The sequence below is a fragment of the Tenrec ecaudatus genome, chromosome 1, assembly GCF_050624435.1.
Source record: "Tenrec ecaudatus isolate mTenEca1 chromosome 1, mTenEca1.hap1, whole genome shotgun sequence".
Taxonomy (NCBI): domain Eukaryota; kingdom Metazoa; phylum Chordata; class Mammalia; order Afrosoricida; family Tenrecidae; genus Tenrec; species Tenrec ecaudatus.
Genome location: NC_134530.1, coordinates 51,306,475 through 51,327,010, shown reverse-complemented (window position 1 = coordinate 51,327,010; position 20,536 = coordinate 51,306,475). Strand labels below are relative to the sequence as shown.

At 50.2% G+C, this 20,536-nt stretch overlaps 1 protein-coding gene across 1 annotated transcript; it reads left to right on the top strand.

The window, feature by feature from the left end:
* Positions 1-3,841: 3,841 nt before the first annotated feature.
* On the top strand, positions 3,842-16,859 carry PTAFR (platelet activating factor receptor). Its single transcript, XM_075538715.1, has 2 exons — positions 3,842-4,325; positions 14,312-16,859. The coding sequence occupies exon 2, from the start codon at positions 14,358-14,360 to the stop codon at positions 15,381-15,383; it is 1,026 nt and encodes a 341-aa protein (XP_075394830.1). The 5' UTR covers positions 3,842-4,325; positions 14,312-14,357; the 3' UTR covers positions 15,384-16,859.
* The last annotated feature ends 3,677 nt before the right edge of the window (positions 16,860-20,536 follow it).

Below are 20,536 nucleotides of genomic sequence, written 5' to 3'. Positions count from 1 at the left end.
TTGCCTCAGTGTGGTGGGGTCAGATCAGGCGCAATTTCCATACTGTGTCTCCAGTGTTGTCCCTTGTAGGGCTATGGGTCAGTGAGGGACATCATGTCTCATAGTGGGGCCGGCCATATGGTCCTCTCTGTGCATTGGCTGCTCTGAGCAGGGATATTGTCCTCAAGGCTTGGTCGGCCAGGCTGTGCTCTACTCTCTCTTCCTCCTTCATTTGCTCCTGTGTGCTCTAATCAGACATGTCCCTCTCCCTGAGCTGTAGCTTCAGTGCTGTTCTCTGAAGTAAATTCTTCTGGGGGGAGGGGCAGGTGTCCACGTAGTTGGGATTGGGGCCTGCCCTCAGACCTCTCTACTGGTTCCCTGCTTCATGCCAGTATGTTGCAGTCGCATGTTGGAGTACTGGGTTGAAGATTGGTCCCTCTTTCCCTGTGGAGATATAAACAACACCCTCCCCTTGGGTGGGTTAGTGCCCTGTTCCCCCACTACCCATGTATTTTTTCCCCTTTTTCCTCCCTCCTTTTTAGTTGGTAATCATATGTATCCCTGGATTTGGTCTGGCCCCTGCCATATTACCTGGTCCTCACCCCAGGAATGTTTGTATATAGTAGCTTTTTCCCTATGCCCCTTTTGCACTTTTTTTAAAGCTTACCTCAGCCGACTCATGTTGTACCTGTCCTTTTGTGCTTGTCTTACTTCACTTAGCATAATTTCCTCCAGTTCTTCCCATACGGCGATGTGCTTCATGCACTCCTCATTACTTTTTAGCGATGCGTAGTACTCCGCTATATGTGTGTACCACAGTTTTTTAATCCATTCATCTGTTGATGGGAATTTGGATTGTTTCCAACTCCTTGCAATTGTGAACTGTGTTGCAATGAACATTGGAGCATAGATGTCTGACTTTGGTTTGTTTCTTGCCTCTTCTGGGTACATGCCCAGTATGGGTATATTTTCTTATATAACATCTTTATTATCTAATAAAATTAACAGCTATTCCTCAGAATCATCTGAAATTCAGTGCATACATAAATCCCCTTGATTTTCTCAATTCTGTCCATTTTGGGTGGATATCTTCTTCACTCTCTACCCTCCCCCATCTTTCTCTGGGCCTTTCAAGGCTGACCATTAAGGACTAGATAGATGTCCCCTTTGCTTATGGCAGAGAGACCTGAGGGTGTCCTGGGTTATGTATGCATTGAGCTGCTAATCAGCAGTTGGAACCTACTAGCCCTTGCTGGGGGAAAGATGAGGCTGCTGCTTCCATAAAGATTTATGGTCTTGGAAACCCACAGGAGTAGCTCTACTCTTTTCTCTAGGATTACCGTGAGTCAGAATTGACTGGGTAGTATTGAGCTTGGCTTTTGAGTTTGGCTTGTGGTTGGGCTCAACCAATGGGAGGCACTGTAGGTTATTAGCGAGCAGAAAGACAGAGAGAGAGAGCGAGAGCGAGAGCGAGAGAGAGAGAGAGAGAGAGAGAGAGAGAGAGAGGCCAGGGTATTACAGGAAGACACAGAGAGGCCAGGGTATTACAGGAAGAGAGAGAGCGAGAGATAGAGGAGAGAGGAGAGAGAGAGAGAGAGAGAGAGAGAGAGAGAATGACCAGGGTATTACAGAAAGACAGAAAGAGGCCAGGGTATTTATTCGCTGATTCCTTCCCTGCTGTGTTGCTGAGGATCAGCTGCAACTTCCTTCCCAAGCTCACAGGTCCTTTCAGGCAATCCTCTCTGGAAAAGTCCCTTGTTGGATTTTGTACCTGGTGCTCCCCTTAGCTCCTCCTATGGGAAGGACCCCCTACTCTTGGCAGCTTTAGAGTACTTTAAAGTTGTCTCCATCTTCAGGTTACCCAGCGGAAGCACACCATCTTTTCCCAGGACCCTGAGAGGTGGAGTCTTTGGGTAGTGCAAATAGTAACGTGTTCAGCTGTTAAGTGACAAGCAGGAGATTCAGTTGTCCTCAGAGGAAAGCCTCGGGATGGCTTTCGGAAGCACTAGCCAGTGGAAGGCCTAGGGAGCCCGGTTCTGCTCTCACATCTCCCACTCCGGGGTTGCTTCGAGTCAGTCACCTTGACGACAACTGGTGGGGGCGCTGCTGGAATGATACACAGGTCTCTGTACGGTTGATTGGATTAACCCCAGTCCCAAATCTATTCCATTGAATGCTTGCATCCTTTCCATCTCTTTCCATCAGGAACAAATCCCTCCCCTGCCTCACGTTTTTGGTTGTTGTTGTTTTTCTTTCATATCATCGACTTGTTAAAGAAACAGAGACAGTTCCTGTAGAATGTTCCATATCCTGAGTTTGGCTGATTGCTTCCTTGTGGAGTTCCTTCGTTTGTTTCTCTGTCTCTGCATTTTCTACAAACTGGAAGTTAATTCCAAAAGCTTGATTAGATGCAAGTCTGGATATATTTTAAAGTAGAACGGACAGAATCTGCCAACAGAGTGGATGTGGAATATTCGAGAAAAGTATCAAGGAAACCTCAATTTCCTCATTTGTGTTCTCCTGCCCTGCTTATTGGTGCCCGCAGAAGAATACTGATAACGCAATGACTACAAGTAGACGTGGAAGGGACTGTGGAAAAGCAGCTCATGACCAGCAGCCCTGGACCTTGAACTGGGGATCCTCACGAGTGGCCACAGGAAGGCCGATGGATCCCAAAGGCTCCTCCCAGGCTTGACATCTTCCTGGAGTCTTGGAGCGAGTGGAGGAGGACCGAGAAGGTAAAGCAAATTTTGGAAAAGGGAGTTCTGGGTTGGGGAACAGAGCGGAGTACAATTTATGTACTTGGGAGTTAAAGGCAATGGCCAGAAGTGTTTCCTTGTGCCTCAGGCACTCAAGGCTCAAAGGGCCCCTTAGGAGATAAGGAGCGATAAACACAGGTTTCAGAGTTCCTCCCAGAGGCTTGGGCTGTACCTTGAGATGTGCAGTGAGTGAGTAAGTGGGCATGGTGGGCCTGGGGAGTCTGAGTGAGAGGGGGGTGTGCAGGCACCTGGGTGGTCGTAGCCCGCTAGTATTGATGGCATGCATCTGAGGGTGCCAGCCTGTGCAGGATGGGCTGGACTTGGGGGAGAGGGGGCTATTCTTTGGCTGTAGTTCTTTCCGGCTGAGGCTCATGCTACAGGTGCTTTGTCCTCCAAGAGCCATCTTTTGGCTTTGAAAAGAGGTGTCCATGGGGTCCCAGTCAGCAGAAGAAGGCTAGTCCAAACACCAGGTAGAGGGGAGACTGGACCCTGCTCTCCTGGTTCTGCTGACACCTGACTTTCTGTGGCACCCTGCCTGGACCTGTCGAAGGGAGTTGGATTGCCTACCACCTCAGGGTCTTGCTTCCTTAGACCGTTCTGAGGGTGCTCAAGACATGTTGGTTGGATGAATCGGGACAAGTGGACTGGAGGTTGAGGCAGGAGCTCTTGGCCATCCCTCCCGTACATGCGAGTGAAGCCCCACCCAGGTCCACAGGCACGCGCGCACGCACACGCACGCATCCTCATCTGTGTGCACTGTCAGCTACTCCACCTGCTCACTCTCATACCCTCTAACCCAAATACTGATAAAGTCTGCCTCAGAGTCTCACGAAGTTCCCCTTTGTCAGGCCCACAATGTCTCGGGCCCCAACTGTCCCCTTGGGGACCAGGGATGCCCGCCACAACAGCACCCCGAGCTCCACCTTTCCCACCCTTCTGGTATTCTAGTGCCTCTCTCTCTCTCTCTCTCTCTCTCTCTCTCTCTCTCTCTCTCTCTCTCTCTCTCTCTCACACACACACACACACACACACACACACACACACACACACTCGCAGTCTAGGCCCCATTCTTTCTGTTTCCGCTTTTTCTTTTTCAAGTCTCTTGGCCTCTGGCTCTGCGTCCTCTTCATTCCTCTCCGGCTCTTGCCGTGTTTACATCTCCACATGCCCTTCATCTGCCCCTTCTCATTCTTCTGCCCTGACTCCTCTCTCCTCTCCCTTCTCACCAGGACTCTCACGCCTCTCTCCTCTCGCTCACCCTCCTGACAGTCTCTGGCTTTCACTTCCTTCCTCTTCCTCGCCCAGCTCCCTGATACTTTGCTAGTTGCCCAGGCACTGCCCCCTGCTCCCTTACAAGCCTGGGAGCAGTGCCCCGGACCTGGGTGGCCCAGCTTGCGTATTTCTGTGGCATCCGTCGGGGTGTGGCCTAGGGTCACGACATTTCTTCCTGGGGATGACTTGGTAGTGGGGTGCTCTCTTTCCTCACTTCTGCAATTTCCAGCCAGCACAGAGGCCGGGCTGGGGCCGGGCGGGACCAAGACTAACACCCCCAGACCCTGCAGTCAGCCACAGGGGCTGCCAGGAAAGGTAAGGGGGGCCCAATGGTGGGCTGGGCAAAGTGGGGAGGCTGTACTTAACCAAACAGGTACTTCTGTTCTTAAGGGACAGTTCTTGTATCTTCCTGAGGCCCAGCACCTTGTGTTTAAAAAGAATTTCTGCTGGTAAAATTTCCCCAGGGAGCCCAGCTCCCTCTTTGGGTTTATGAGGGCCATGCGAGCATTGATGCGGGTTCCCTGGGGGTGGTGATGGTGATGAGGGGGCTACGTGGGGCTCAGGGGCTGAAAGCTCTCCATTTTACTGAACGTGTGACTCCGGCCAAATTATATACCTCGCTGAGCCTCAAAAACAACAGCAGCAGCAGCAAAACCTTCCCTCACTGCCGTTGAGCCAATTCCACCTCCTAGACTGAGCTTCATGGAGTTAATGAGATGGCACCATCTCCCTGGCAGGACTGTCAGGAGGGACAGAGGGTTGGGTGGAAGGCTGGGCACTTCGAAGCTCAGGAGACACTATGTTTTCCTGGGACATGAGCAAGATCATGAGGATCCTTTCCTCCATCATGTCCCGGGGAGCAGGCTGGTCCTTCCCTGTCCTTGGTTGACAGGGAGGCCAAGGATGGGGTTGGGGAGCAGCAGCTGCCACCTAGCCGCTTGCTTATCTGTGCAGAATAAAGGCATTGTTGGGGGCGGGAGGACAGGAGGGGCGAGGAAAGGCTTTCCCTAAAGATCCAGGCTATACTGAATACACATCTCTGCTCCAGAGGCTTGGAGTGAGTGAGTGAGTGAGTGAGTGAGTGAGTGAGTGAGTGTGTGTGTGTGTGTGTGTGTCAGCCCAGCCTGGGAAAGAAATCAGCTTTTTGCCTGGAGAAATAGCCTAAGACGGCCACCCAGGTGAGATCTTAGGCAATTCAGAATCCCTAGATTTCTCTTCTGCAGACTGGGGCTTTTAAAACGGACCTTGTGGGTTTGTGGGGGAATGAAGTAAGAGGCTTAGTGTGAAAGTGCATTATCAATTGTTAAAACGTTGCAGAAGATGAGCCAATGCTTTACTAAGACTCCCGACACTGTACCTGGTACTGTCAATGCTTTGAGGATGAGGTGTTGGTTTGGTTTGGGGTTTTAGTCTTACACGCAGAGTTCTACCCTTAGGAAATGCTCAGTAAATATTCATTGGACCAAGGACTAACAGCACCCTATGCTGCAGTCAGAGGGACTGGACAGTGAGCTTCTGGTCACAGCTCTGACCCTGACACCACTGTCACTTCCAGCCTCCAGCTCTCCATCTGTCCAACTCAGGGCTCGGATATGAGCTTCCAGTGTAGGGCGTTCGTGGTCAAATGTCCAGCCAGGACAGTGCTTCCTCTCCTGATTGGTGCAAATGTAGACAAGGGCGTGTGTGTGATGAGACACTGGGGCAGCCTGTTTGTCCCGTTTCTGGGGAGGAGAGACTCGAGAGGGCTGTGGACAGGGCTGGATGAGGACAAGGAGGGGCTTCTCTCTTCCCAGGGCAGCCTCCCCCTTTCCCTTCCTGGTCCTTGATCCCACCCAGAACTTGTCTGACCCCAGAAGCTCTGCTTGGGTCACTGTCCTTTCCAAATACTTGATGTCCCGTATCTCCCTCGATGCTTATCAAACTACACCAAGTGAAGCCAAGGTAAACTGCGCAAACCCAACCCACTGCTGGCTGGTCTATTCTGACTCTCAGTAAAACCGTAGGTCAGAGTAGAGATGCTCCGTAGGGTTTCTGAGACGGTCCAGCTGTATGGGAACAGATTGCCCCATCTTTCTCCTGTGAGGTGGCTGAACCCTGTGGGCACCAGTCCGGTGCTTAATACAATGTACCACCAGGATCCTTTTAATGCTCACAAAACCCTATGTGATAAGCATGTTGCTGTCCCCATTGTACAGATGAGGCCCAGAGAGGGAAACAGTTTTACAAAGGTGGCACAGCCCTGAAGACATAGGCCGAGTGATGGGATTGCAAGTTAAAAATATGCTCCTACTATCTCTTGGAGACCCACTTTTTCACCCCCATGTACCAGTGAGGAAACAGAGACTCAGCATTATGGGGATTAGTGAGTTTAGTGATTGAATGCCGATCTGACTGCCAGGCAGGAGTGAGAGGAACACAGTGCAGACTGCACTCTCCCTTTGTTCTGGTCTGTTTCTGACTCCCAGACACAAAGGTACAAGGTCAAAGTCCTTACAGGACAAGCTCTGATCTGGTCAAGGGGCCACTTTGCTTCCGGGAGACGGTCACAGCTTGGCCCAGGAGAGAGAGGGTGGGTCTTGGAGTTCAACATCCCACGTCTTCCACTTCCCAGCTGCATGCCCGTGGACAAGTCACTTCCCCTCTCTGACTTTACTCCCCCCACTGGAAAACAGGTACTTTATAAAATCCATCTCACTGGTTGCCTTGAAGGAGAAATGCCATCTGCCTGCCCATTTAACTACAGGCAAGTGGTGCCCAGCACCCTTGAGACTTCTCTCCACCAGCTCCAACCCCCTCTGGTCAGAGGGGCCCTTGGATTCAGAGAGGCACCCCCCCTTCTAGCCCAGTCTCTCCTGGTGCAGGCGCCCACAGCCTTCAGGGCTGCCTTAGTTCTGGATGAACTTGTGCTTATCTGACTTACACACTTACATTGAGAATTCGAACATGTTTCGTCATTTGTGTGCATGCGCAATTGACCCCACAAATGTTAGAGTCCAGCCTGACCAGTGAGTCGCACAGCCCCCACCTCCAACCCACACTGATCGGGGGCCTCCATTAGACCTCCTGAAGCTCCCTTCTGACTGCCCAGTTGAAAATGGAAATCCCTTCTCCAAGTTCCTGGAGGCTGGGGAGGTGAGTGGGGGAGCATTGGGGAGAGTGGCGGTAGAGCGGGGAGTGCTCGACATGGCAGAGGGGGCAATCGAGGTGGCAGAATTCTTCTTGTCTTCACCAGCCTTTATGAGTCCCCAGCTGAGCGCTGGGCCCCCGACCCCGCCTTGATCGGCCAGGGAGCTGCGCCTGCTTGTTGAGTGGTCTGAGCCGCCTCCTCTTTCTCTCTCCAAGTGCTCATTCCTTCCTGAGCTGTTGAGAGCTTTCTTGGCATTGGTCTGAGGTCCGTCAGGGGCAGGCAGGATGAACAACAGTCTGTGGGTCAGACACCCTGGGGTCAGTAGTGATTTAGAGTCCTTTAGCCTGGCTCCAGGCAAACGGGCCAGTGGGGAAAGAGGCCCGCCTATTTGTGGTTCAGGTCCTGGCCAAGCCACTGTGCTTCCTTATCTTTAGAAGCACTGTGAAGATGTTTGCTTTTTCAGAGGAAGACATTGAGGCCCAGAGAGGGAAAGTGACTTGCTTGAGGTCACACAGCAAGTGAATGGCAGAGCCAGGTATGAACCTAGACCTTTCTATCTCTGGAGGCCTTGAGCTCCCCACTCCAGCCCAGATTGCTATGTCTTCTCCCATAGAGACCAGGCATGTCCCCTGCATGCCAGGCTCCTTAGAGGGCTGGCTCCCCATGTTCTCGGGCCTCGGTGTCTCGCACAGATAAAGAGAAGTAAAGAGGTTCCCAGACAGGTGAGAATGGTCACGGAAACCCATTTCCTGTGTCAGGTGCTATGCTGAGGCTGTGCCTGGTGCTGACCCGGCAGGGCGATCAGAGAAGCCGTCCCAGAGGAAGCGCTAAGGATGAGTAAGAGTTTGCCAGATAAAAACATGAGCAAATGGGACTCTCCCGTGCGAAGAGAACACGGACTTTCTCAGGGAAGCAGCTACACGTTCCGTGTGGCGGACGTAGAGAACGAGGAGTGGGCATGGAGGGAAAGAGCTTGGACTTCATCCTGGGCAGTGGGGAGCCATGTTAGATCCGGTGAGGTGTGCTGAAGCACAGGACGTCTGAAGCTTGACCGTGCGCATGGGTCATGTAGGCATCTTGTGAGGGGTCCTGCATTTCTAACACGAGCGCAGGTGTTGGTGGTGCTTCGGAGTCGTGAGGTGGTAGAGGGCTCCTCCTGTTTCATGGGCCAGATGCTCTGGGAGCCACCGGTCTCCTTCTGTCCTGAAGTAGATCTGGCCCTCCCACCTCCTTGAAGCTCCTTCACAGGGGCCAGTTCTGGTGGCTGCTAGATCTTGGTTCCCCGGACCATTGTGCACCGAGCCCCTGCTCTGGACCAACTTTTTTGCCAAGTCCTGGGGGAGAAGAGAAAAACTGGGCATGCCATTCTCTGGTCCAGGCCACCATCTTCTCTTGCCTCCTAAAGGCCCTCTCTGCTTCCACTCTCGCCAGCTGTTCTCTGCCCAGCAGCCAGTGTGACTCACATCATGTCGCTTGCTTGCCAATCCCCCCTGGCTCTCATTGCGGCGGGGATAACACTCACACTGTTGATTGAGACCGAGGGTGGGCCTGAGGGCGCTTCCCTCTGACCTCACCTCATTCTTCCAATTTCTGTTTCCTGTCGTCATATTGACCTTTCACTTCCAGGAGCCCCATAGCTTGGCCCATTGTGCCCTCCGCACGGAAGCCTCTTCCTCCTGACCTGTGCTGTCCTTAGACGTGAGCCGGGGGTGAGCCAGGGTTTGCTTCTGTTTTTCATGTTTTCTTGTGCATTATGTGGGGTTTACACATCAGATCATCATGTTTGCTTTCAACAACTTATCAACCCTCCCAAGAAGATCCAGAATGCTCAAGCACATACAATTTTGGGGGTCCCATCTTGAGGGAAAGGCACCAAATTACCAATACACAATAACAAGGGAACCTTGAAACGCCAACATTGCTGAACTGATGATGAATCCGCCTTTGCTTTTGCTTATCTGCCACCTCTTCCAAGAAGCCTTCCTTGATCCCTCCATTAAGGCCCCCACCTGCTCAATCTTTTTCATGCCAACCCTGTGTATTTCCTAAACGGAAGTCATCCCAGTTCAGAATGATCTGTGCACTTATCTCTCTACCCGTTTTTCTCTTTTACCCCCAACGACAGTGTAAACGCCTCAAGAGCGGGAACCTTGCCACGTTTATTCCTGCAGTGCCCAACACAGTGCCCGGTGCCCACCAGGATGTCAGTAACTGGTGGGTGGATGAATGGATCTAATCTCTACCCTGTAGGAATTACATTCGTATCTGGCAGAAAACCACAGAGCAAGCAGGTTCAGTGGGACAAAAAGGCATGTTTTAGGAAAACTTTCTGGAGCACAGCTTTACTCTGACAAACACAGGGTCGCCATGCGTTGGAGTGAGCTCAACAAGTGCTTGGTGGGAGCCCAGAGGAAGGGCCAGAGAAATTCACGGCAAACTAGCCGGAGGAGGTGAAAGCTGGGGAGTTTTAGCGAAGGACCACTAGTTAGCGAGGCAAACCAGCAGTTAGGCAGGAGAGAAGGATGTTCTTGGCTGAGGAAACAGTGCAAATACAGGTCTGAAAGTGTGAGCTCCCAGACCCCCCAAAAACTGGTTACATTTTGGGCAGGGCTCTCTTGATACAAAGATATAACTGTGGACTAAGGCCAAGGGAGCAGGTGTCACCTGGAGACCAGGGACTTGGGCTGAACAAGAGGGAGCTTGAGCAAGGTTGAGGGAAATGGTACTGGAGGCATCCAAGGAGGGTTCATTCGGGACTTGGACCTTGATTCTGGTCCTGCATCCTTTCCTGGGACCTCTGTGTGGGCTGGAGGGCTCTGGGGACAGACGGGCCTGAGTGTACATGGCCGAAGGTTGGGTGTCTGGGAAATAGACTCTGAGTTGGAGAGAGCCTGCAGAACACAGGGGAGGGGGCTTTAAAAAAAATAGAAATGGAGTTAAAAAGCTCTCTAAGAGCCTTCGTGCGATAGTGGGTTACTTATCGGGCTGCTAACCACCAAGTCAATAGTTCGAAATCACCACCCTCTCCTTGGGAGAAAGATGAGATTTTCTGCTCCTGTAACGATTGGAAGCCTGGGAAACCCCCAGGGGCAGTTCCACTCTGTCCTACAGGGTCACTGTGAGTCAGAATGAACTCAACAGCAGTGCGTTTTGCGTTTGGGATCAGCTCCGTGAAAGAAAGGAAATGCGTAGGATTGCGAGGGGACCATTAAGCTTCAGAGACCGCTCTGTTTCTCCTCCTCTTTCCTCTGACTTCTGTCCTACTGGACTCGTCAGGGTTTAACTATGTTTCTTTCAGGATGTCTCACAAGCACCCCAGTGTATTCTGCTCCCGGCTGGAGGCACGTTCCACTGCATCGTTGCTCCTCCATGGTCTCACCTCCTTGAAGACGCACAGTCCCACAGTCCTAGTCAACCAGGCCAGAAGTTTTGGTGCCGTCCTTGACTCCTCCCTTTTAACCGACACCCGTCTGTTACCAACTGCTGCCCATTCAACTTCCCAGATAACTCCCACCACCATTCGTGCACTATGTCCAGTCTAGACAACCCCCTTCCCCACTCTAGACCATGGCAATTGACTTTTGGTTGTCTCCCTTCCCCTGGCTGTTCTGCACGAGTGGTCAGCGTGTTCTTCCCTAAACCCAGACCCAGCTCTGTCTCTTCCGTGCTCAGCATCCCCCGACTCTCCCTGTTTTCAGAATCAAGTACAAACTCTTAGCTTGACATTCAAGGCCCTTCGTGAGTTGACTGGTGTTTGCTGTTCTAACTCAGTCTCTTCTTAACCTTCTCACACTTTTTAAGGTTTTAGCCAAACTGAAGGTCTTCTGAAAGCAAGGCGCATACATCTTCTTCTGTTCTTCCAGGTGTTTGTGCATACTGTCCTCTCTGCCTGGAATTTCTTTTTCCTTGATTCATACATAGGCCGACCCCTTCTCTTCCATCAACTGAGGCAGGAAGTCTTACCTGACCCCTCAAGTCTGGCCTAAAGATACCTTCTCTGAATTCCCATGACACCCCTTGTACTCTCCCATCTTATCCCTCCTCCCTTTCTGGATTGTTCTCTTACAGAATGGTGACCTGCTCAAGGGTCTCTTTTCCGAGTCCTCAGTACTCTGTGCAGAACCTGAAGCAGTGAGTGCTTGTCCAGTGACTCATGAACCATACATCATCAATAAATGATAGATCACAAAATAACAAGACCAAATTATACCAGTGCTGTGGTAAAGCACACTGGAGTCTGAGGCCAAATGAAAAATCAGCAATATTGTAATTTCCACAGTACTGTAATGCCTAAATAATCATAAATGTATTTATAAACATTTAGAAATAGCTTAATAAACAATAACTGTATTTTGTAGATATTGCATTCACGTATTCATCATCTCAATTACTACTGAGTCTTTTGGTGTCCCTTAAATTTTGTACCGAGGGGAGTGCTGCATTTGCCACACCGTAGTTCTGCCTCAGGGTTGGGTCATTTGGTTGGAGAAAGACTGTCTGGTGTATAGTTGCCACCTTCCCCACCCCCACGGAGCAGGGGCCCCTAAAGAGGAAGGGACTTCCCGAGGAAGGGGCGGGGGTGAGTAAGGCTGTGACTTCCCCAAAGACCCAGAGAGAACACCATGTCCATTCTGCCCAGCTGCCTCCCCAGTTCTCTTGAGCAGGGCTCGGTCAAATGGACCCCCCTCCTTCCAGTAACAGGCCCCCCCAAAGCATGAGGGTCCAGCTGAAGAGCAAAATCAGGCCAGCTTCAGATGGATGGGCACATTGAGCTCAAAGAAAAGGGGTTTGAGATTCGGGGGCAGCAGTTTCCAAATGATCTGAGCTCAAGACACCTCAATATCCTTAAAAAGTGTTGAAGGTGAGGGACAGCAAGATCAACTGGCATAATATTGTCCACAAAGACCATGTTATGCACCCTATTTTAGTGAGTAGCAATGGGGTTCTTATAATCTCATGAGTGATCTATCTATTGATCTCTTCCTCTTCTGGAAGACAGATTGGTGAAGAAAACCAGATACATGGAAATAATTCATTTAACAGGCTCACGTTCTACTTGAATGTCAGCTTCCTTGATCCTGAGACCAGAAGAACTAGATGGCGCCCAGTTACCACTACTGACTGCTCTGGAAAGCAGAGTGGGAGAACAATGTGGAGCAAAATTCAAAATCATAATAAAACCAGAGAGATTGCATGATTGAGACTGGTGGAACCCGTGAGACAATGGCCCTTAGTCAACCCTTTAGGTCTGGAAATGAACTCATCCTCATGGTTCAATTTTCTGCCAAATAATAGACAGTTCTATAAGGGGAACAATGACACTAGCCAGGTAATCCATGAGCGTGAGTAATGGCTGAGGTCTCAAGGGTCCTGTCATCTCTAGCTGTTCAGTAAGCTTACTTTGGGTTTGTGAGGGGTTTTTTGTTTTGTTCTGTTTTTTATGATTTTGAGTTTGTTCCACATTTTTCTTCCATTCTATTTAGGACCTTTTAATATGATCTCTTTCAGAGCTTTTTCAGGTAGTGGCTGGGCACCATCTAGTTCTCCTGGTCCCAGAATCGCCCATGGGACTGATTGCTTCTCTGAATCGTTGATTTTCTTCATTCTTCTCTCAGCCAGACACAGAGAGCCTAATAGTGAACCTTTAAGGCACCAGTGTTTCTCACCACAACAGTCTTTGTGGGCTAGGTTATGTCAGTTGACCTTGTCCCACAAGATCACGGTACTGAATCCCACCAACCCACGCAGGGAGGATTAGTTTAATAACCTTTCTAGATCTTTAATGCTCCCACTAATGGTAGTTTCTTAAAGGTTATTTCTGACATTACACCTCAAATCATATCAATGAATGTTTTGTAAATATTACATTAAAATAGATTCATCTATCTTGTTTTTATTATGGCTGATAAAGGAGAAGGTCAGTTAAAAAGAGGGAAATGCTTAACAAGACAGTTTGATACAACAGTTAAAACAATGAACTCAAATATAGTAGTGATTATAAGGAATATTGATTCTGTTATACGTAAGGTTGCTCTACAACTAACAACAACAACAACATTCTGCCCTTTGAATGGATCTTTTGCCTATTCATAATTTTAAATAGCCAGCATTGCTTATTTGGAATAAAGTGGTTCAGTGATTACAAAGGACTTCCAAATTCAATTTCCTAGTATTTACTTTCCAAACCCATTCATTAATAACACATCATATTAACATCATGTTCACAACTCATTATTAACCAACAATCTCATCAGAAAATTCCTGTTAAGTCTTGGAAGAGCTGTCAGCCTCACACTGGCAGATATCTGTTTTCCCAAAAGTTCCCTGTTATGGCCGGTAACAAGAACCATCACGTGCTCTCCTCAAAGAGCCAGGCTCACTTCACTCATAGTTAAGAAAATGTCAGCCGGATCCTCACGTCTGAGAAACGGTAGCTTGTCAGAGATTCCAGTCCACGGAAAAAGTGGCTTCTGCAAGTCACAGCTCAGTCACACGTGTGTCTGGCCTGAAGACAGGCATCATACTGTGGTTTGCCGCAGAAATGCTTTCCAGGTTCTGTCCGTTTTGACGTGGAGAAGGTTAAGTAGACATGCACTCAAAGGTCCAGGTTGAATAAAATTAGGAATTGGAGCTGCTTATCTTTTAGATGACGAGTCCACGGTCATGAAGAACCAGGACTCCCAGGAGACTTGTGCTCAGGGACCAATAAGGTTAGGTTCTCCCCGATTCCATTGCTTTGGCACCATCCGTGGAATAAGAAAAGTAACGGAACTTCAATCGGTTTCACTGAAGAGCAAATGCTGAGAAAGCATAAGCAAAAGCCTGCCCATCAGCTGGAAAGCATGATCAATTCTAAGGCATATCTTGGTTTTAGAGTTTTAAAAATGTGTAAAGTGGGAGTCTTAGAAATGATGGATGACTGTAGACCAGAGGTTCTCAACCTGTGGGTCGCGACCCCTTTGGGGGTTGAACGACCCTGTCGCAAGGTGTCACCCGATTCATCACAGTAGCAACATGCCAGTGATGAAGTAACAATGAAAATAATGTGATGGTTGGGGGGTCACCACCACATGAGGAACTGTCCGACAGGGTCGCGGCCTGAGGAAGGTGGAGAACCGCTGCTGTGGACCCTTTGTGGCCCTTCCTTAACTAGAATTCCTCTCTAATCTTTCAGGCACAGGCATGAACCTCTGACCAGCTACCTCGTCCAGCTCAGAGTGATGGAGGCCAGTGATTTCTCCCGTGTGGACTCGGAGTTCCGATACATCCTCTTCCCGATTGTTTACACCATCATCTTTGTGTTGGGTGTTATTGCCAATGGCTACGTGCTCTGGGTCTTTGCCCGTCTGTACCCTGCCAAGAAACTCAATGAGATAAAGATCTTCATGGTGAACCTCACCGTGGCTGACCTGCTCTTCTTGGTCACCCTGCCACTGTGGATCACCTACTACTACAACCGGGGCAACTGGATTCTACCCAGATTCCTGTGCAATGTGGCTGGCTGCCTCTTCTTCATCAACACCTACTGCTCTGTCGCCTTCCTGGGTGTCATCACTTACAACCGCTACCAGGCGGTGACCCGGCCCATTAAAACCGCTCAGGCCACCACCCGCAAGCGTGGCATCGCTTTGTCCCTGATCATCTGGGTGGCCACTGTGGCTGCTGCGTGCTATTTCCTCATCATGGACTCCACCAACACGGTGTCCAACAAGCCTGGCTTGAACGTCACCCGCTGCTTTGAGCACTATGAACAAGGCAGTGTCCCGGTCCTCATCATCCACATCTTCATCGTGTGCAGCTTTTTTGTTGTCTTCCTCATCATCCTCTTCTGCAACCTGTTCATCATCCACACGCTGCTCACGCAGCCAGCGCATGTACAGCGCAACGCCGAAGTCAAGCGCCGGGCTCTGTGGATGGTCTGCACGGTCTTGGCTGTGTTTGTCATCTGCTTCGTGCCCCACCACATGGTGCAGCTGCCCTGGACCCTGGCCGAGCTGGGCTTCCAGAACACCACGTTCCACCAGGCCATTAATGACGTACATCAGGTTACTCTCTGCCTCCTTAGCACCAACTGTGTCTTAGACCCTGTCATCTATTGCTTCCTCACCAAGAAGTTCCGCAAGCACCTCACTGAGAGGTTCTACAGCATGCGGAGCAGTCGGAAGTGCTCCCGGGCCACCGCCGACACTGTCACTGAAGTCGGCGTGCCACTCAACCAGGTGCCGGCCAATTCCGTCAAACATTAGTGCCCCGTTGTTGGAAACAGGCCCAAAGACTTCGTGGCCCAGGGGTATCAAGGACTGACTGGAGGGAAGAAGAGCTGTGTGCTGTGCACTGGGCTGTGGGTTGTGCACTTCCTTCCAGGGCTCTGATGGCCCGATAGATATGCAGGCAGCCTCCCCGAAGTCGAACTGATGTCAGCGCACCACAAGGCCCGGAGCCTCCCAGCGAAGCACGCCCTTGGGCTGCAAAGTGCTGCCTGTCGCTGAGGCCGCTGCAATGGACGGAGCTGGCCAAGTGTCCTTTCCTCCCCTGTCCGCTGGGCCCCTCCTAATCCAGGAGGCAGGAGGAGCAAGCACAGCCCCAGAGGTCGGCCAGGCACTTTGCATTCTGGGGTCCAGAAGAGAGGTGTCAACTTCTCTTGAGACCTCTAGCTACCTGTCTCTGAGTTGCGGTAACTATATGCAAATGAGCCTCGGGCCCTGAGCTGCCTACCTGCAGTGTGAGGTTGGCACCCTCAGACCCCCAAGGCTTGGAGGAGCCTTCCCTGGCTTCCAGAGCCCCGTGGGCTGTCTGAGAACCCCTCTTACCTTCCAGCCAGTGCCCCCATGTCATCGGTACCCTTGGCGCCTGCCAACTGAGCTAGCCTGGGATTGCTTCTTTGATGAACGTCTCCCAGTGGCCAGTGGCCTGCTTGGGTCTTGGATGGGCTGGGTTTGATGAATGGTGACCAAGCAGCCAGTGCACTACAGTGAAGCTTTGGGGTCACGCTGGCCCAAGTTCAGACTTGGCTTATCAATTTCATGTCAAGGGACTTTGAGCTCAATTTCCTACCTCTTGGGGGTTGTTATCAGTGGCAAATGCTGAGGCCAACACCTCTTGGTCAGGTGACAACTCATCCCAGACAACACCCTTTTTCTCAGAGTTTGCCTCCTTCCCTGCAGCCAGCCCTTCAAGTCTCATACAGGAGCGGAATGGGCGAGAAGGGCACATGTGGCTGGAGTGGGCTGATCAGGTTCTCTCTTGCTCTCTCTGGAATGGGCACAGGATTCAGAGGTGCTGGTAGGTTCTGCAGTCCACTTTCCTGAGCACACAGAAGCTCCAGAGCTCTGAGCATGTCTGTGTGTAAATGTCTGTCTGCGTGTGTGAGTGGGCGGGGTGGCTGCCTGCGTGAGTGCAGTGGGGAAATAGCTCAGCTCGGAGAGTGGATGAGGATCCCTGGTGCAGAGAGAAGAGACTCCACAGGAGTCTGGGCTGTTGGAGATGTGCTAACCCTCCTCTCAGGGCCAGCCCTTCTGAGAGTTCCTTGAAGACACCATCTCTTGTTTGCCTAAGCTGACTTGAGGGACTCTGTGATTTGCAGCCTACAAGACCTCTGCATGAGCGCCATTGCTCATGTGCCAAGTAGCGCGTCTGGAGCCTCAGCCACTCTGGCACCACCACCCTTGCGAGCTTTGCAGTGTCCTTGTACCATCCCCAATTCACTTAATAAATATTTTAATTTAAACGGAATCATGCTTCAAAGCTTACATTTATTTAAAAGGGAAACTTTTGGGGGGGGGCATAACTAACTGAAAACCAATCCTACTTGCCATGCAGTTGGCAGACAAGCAGAAGTTCCTGTCTGTGCACATAAAAATGCTTCTCTAAAAAAATATGCTTCTCGACATCCCATCAAAAACCACCTCATGCAAGAGAAGCCCTTCAGGAACGGGAATGGGAGTAGCGATACCTAGAGGGCAGGGGGAAGGTGGAGGAAAAGGGGGGAAACGGGGAGCCGATTACAACCAATTCTCACACCCAGGGGGACAAACAGAAACATGGGCGAAGGGAGACAGTGAATGGTGTGAGATATGAAAAGAATAATAATTTGTAATTTATGGAGGGGTCATGAGGATAGGTGGGGGAGGGAGGGAAAAAAGAGGGACTGATATCAAGGGCTCAAGTGGAAAGAAAATGTTTTGAAAATGATGATGGCAGCACATATACAAATGTGCTTGATATAATGGATGTATGGATTGTTATAAGAGCTGTCAGAGCCCCCAATAAAATTATTTATAAGTAGACAAACAAACAAAAAACAGCTCATGTGTCCCCAGGGATTTACACACTCAGGAAGCTCTGCTGGGATGTGTCAAAACTAATGACCAAATGCCTAATGACCCACCTTCCACTCAGTGAAAACTAACTCAGGCAGTTCCAAGCTGGTGCCTTGGGCTGTTCTCCTGCCTCTCCCAGAAGGCTGCCCCAACACGCAGGCCACATCTCACTCCCAGCCAGGGCTCAGGGGGCAGAGGGAGTATTTTAGGTGGTAGCCCAGGCTACAGCTCTGCTGAACTCTTTGCCATCCTGACCACGCTGGGTAGCGCAAACGCTTAAGCTCTGGGCTACTAACCGAAAGGCCAGTGGTCCAAGCCCACCCAGAGGCACTTCGGGAGAAAGACTTGTCAACCTGCCTACAAGCCCTGCAGCGTGCAGCTCTTCCCTGAAGCACACAGCAACTGCCATGGCCCAGAAGCCACTCAGCAGCACCTGTTTTCTCCCCTCTGTAACCTTTGTTTGGTTGTGACCTTCTGAGAGCCTTCTCTTTTGGATCTAGCCTAGAACACCGTCTCCAGGCAGCCTCCCTGGATTCCTCAGGGCAGTGTCAGCTGCTCTTTCCCAATAGTGTTCTAGAAGATCTAACTTCTTTGAGACCATCTTGCTATGGTTATTGCTTAGTTGCTATGGTTACTGGGGCGTAGGTGTGTCGGTTTATTAGCTGGATTCCCCACCCTGGAGACAGGAACTGAGTCTTAATCATCTCTGCATCGACACGCGCTCTGAGACAGCTTGGAACTGAGAGCTGTCTGCCTCCAAAGAGGATGGCTTGCCAGGATGTATGGGAAGCAGATAGATTGAGAAGGACTTGAATAATGCTCTTCTAAAGTTGTCTGTCCGTCTTCCAAAGTGATATGTAGGGGACCAACATCAGCAACGCGCCCGCAATGAAGATGGAATGGTTGCCTCCCAAGTCTCTCCCTTTCTGAACGGGCGGCAGGGTTACAGAAAAGGCGAAGTCTTTCATCAAGCATTTCTGAGCAGGCTTCCATGCCCTCCCTTGCCTGCACCTCCCGAAGGCTCACCTGGCATGTCTTCCAGAACCCACCCTCTGGCCACCAAGACCTATCCCTGACCTCGGCTCGAGAACACTAACTCATGTGGGCTCTGCCCTTTGCCACAGTGAGAGGAGCCCCTGGCCCAAGAGTGGTAGGCATAGGCTATGGTTGATTAGGACTTAATAGAACTAAGCTTGATTGTGCACATCTGTTATATCTGAGCTTGAGATCTAGAGCTACAGCCAGAAATAATAAGACCCTCTTGTGAAAAACCAATTTTTGTGTAGGTTTGGTATTTCTGTAGAACAGATCATGTTTTCCTTGACATCCTTCCAACAAGCCAACTACTACTCATCCATCAATCCACCCACCATCCAGGAATCCAACAAACACTTACGAGGGCCTCTTCTGGTCCAGTAACTGCTAAGCCAGATTTTTATGTTATCTGACTGAAGCCGCCCACCCTCTCTGAAAACCCAAACTGACTGCCATCCAGTCAATCCTGACTCACAGTGGCCCCCTCAGACAGAGGCGAACTGCTCCGGGGTTCTGAGGCTGCACGTGTTTACAGGAAAAGACAACCCTACTTTGCTCCCTCTCGGCAACTGTCCGACTGTTGGCAGCTCTCAGCACAGCCCCCAGCTCCCTGTCTCATCAGGGCTCCTTCCTGAGAAAGGTTGGTGGTGTGATCCCCATGGAAATGAATGACGTGAATCAGGCCAGGACAGACTGAATAAGACCTGATGACTGCCTCTCAGGTATCCGGTAAAAGGAGAAAGATGTGCACGAAGGGGAAGAGACCTGCTTTGGGTTGGACCCATTATTTTCTGGTCACTTTCACAAGTCTTAATACATCTTTATAAGTACCTCACAGAAGGAATATTTTATTTTTAGAACATTTTATTAGGGGCTCATACAACTCTTTTCACAATCCATACATATACATACATCAGTTGTATAAAGCACATCTGTACATTCTTTGCCCTCATCATTTTCAAAGCATTTGCTCTCCACTTAAGCCCTTTGCATCAGGTCCTCTTTATTCCCCCTCCCTCCCCGCTCCCCCCTCCCTCATGAGCCCTTGATAATTTATAAATTATTATTTTGTCATATCTTGCCCCATCTCCGTTCACCTCCTTTTCTGTTGTCCATCCCCCAGGGAGGAGTTCACATGTAGAGCCTTGTAATCGGTTCCCCCTTTCCAACCCACTCACTCTCTACTCTCCCAGTATCGCCAGTCACACCCCTGGTCCTGAAGGTATCATCCACTCTGGATTCCCTGTGCCTCCAGCTCCCATATGCACCAGTGTACTTCCTCTGGTCTAGTCAGACTTGCAAGGTAGAATTCAGATCATGGTAGTTGGGGGAAAGGAAACATTTAGGATCTGGAAGAAAGCTGTATTCTTCATCGGTGCTATGTCACACCCTGACTGACTCATCTCCTCCCCTAGACCCCTCTGTGAGGGCATCTCCAGTGGCCGACAAATGGGCTTTGGGTCTCCACTCTGCACTTCCCCCTTCATTCACTATGGTAAGTTTTTTTTTTTGATGATGCCTTATACCTGATTCCAGAAGGAGTATTTTTTAAAAATTTTTTTATTTTAACAATTTATTGGGGCTGATACAATTCTTTTCACAGTTCATACATATACATACATCAATTGTATAAAGCACATCTGTACAGTCTTTGCCCTAATCATTTTTTCTCTTTTCTTCTTTTACATTTTATTAGGGACTCAAACAACTCTTATCACAATCCATACATATACATACATCAATTGTATAAAGCACATCCATACATTCCCTGCCCCAATCATTCTCAAGGCATTTGCTCTCCACTTAAGCCCCTTGCATCAGGTCCTCTTCCCCCCCCCCCTCCCCATTCCCCCCTCCCTCATATGCCCTTGGTAATTTATACCTCATTATTTTGTCATATCTTGTCCTATCCGGAGTCTCCTTTCCCCCCTTCTCTGCTGTCCCTCTCCCAGGGAAGAGGTCACATGTGGATCCTTGTAATCAGTTCCCCCTTTCCAACCCACTCACCCTCCACTCTCCCAGCATCGTCCCTTACACCCTTGGTC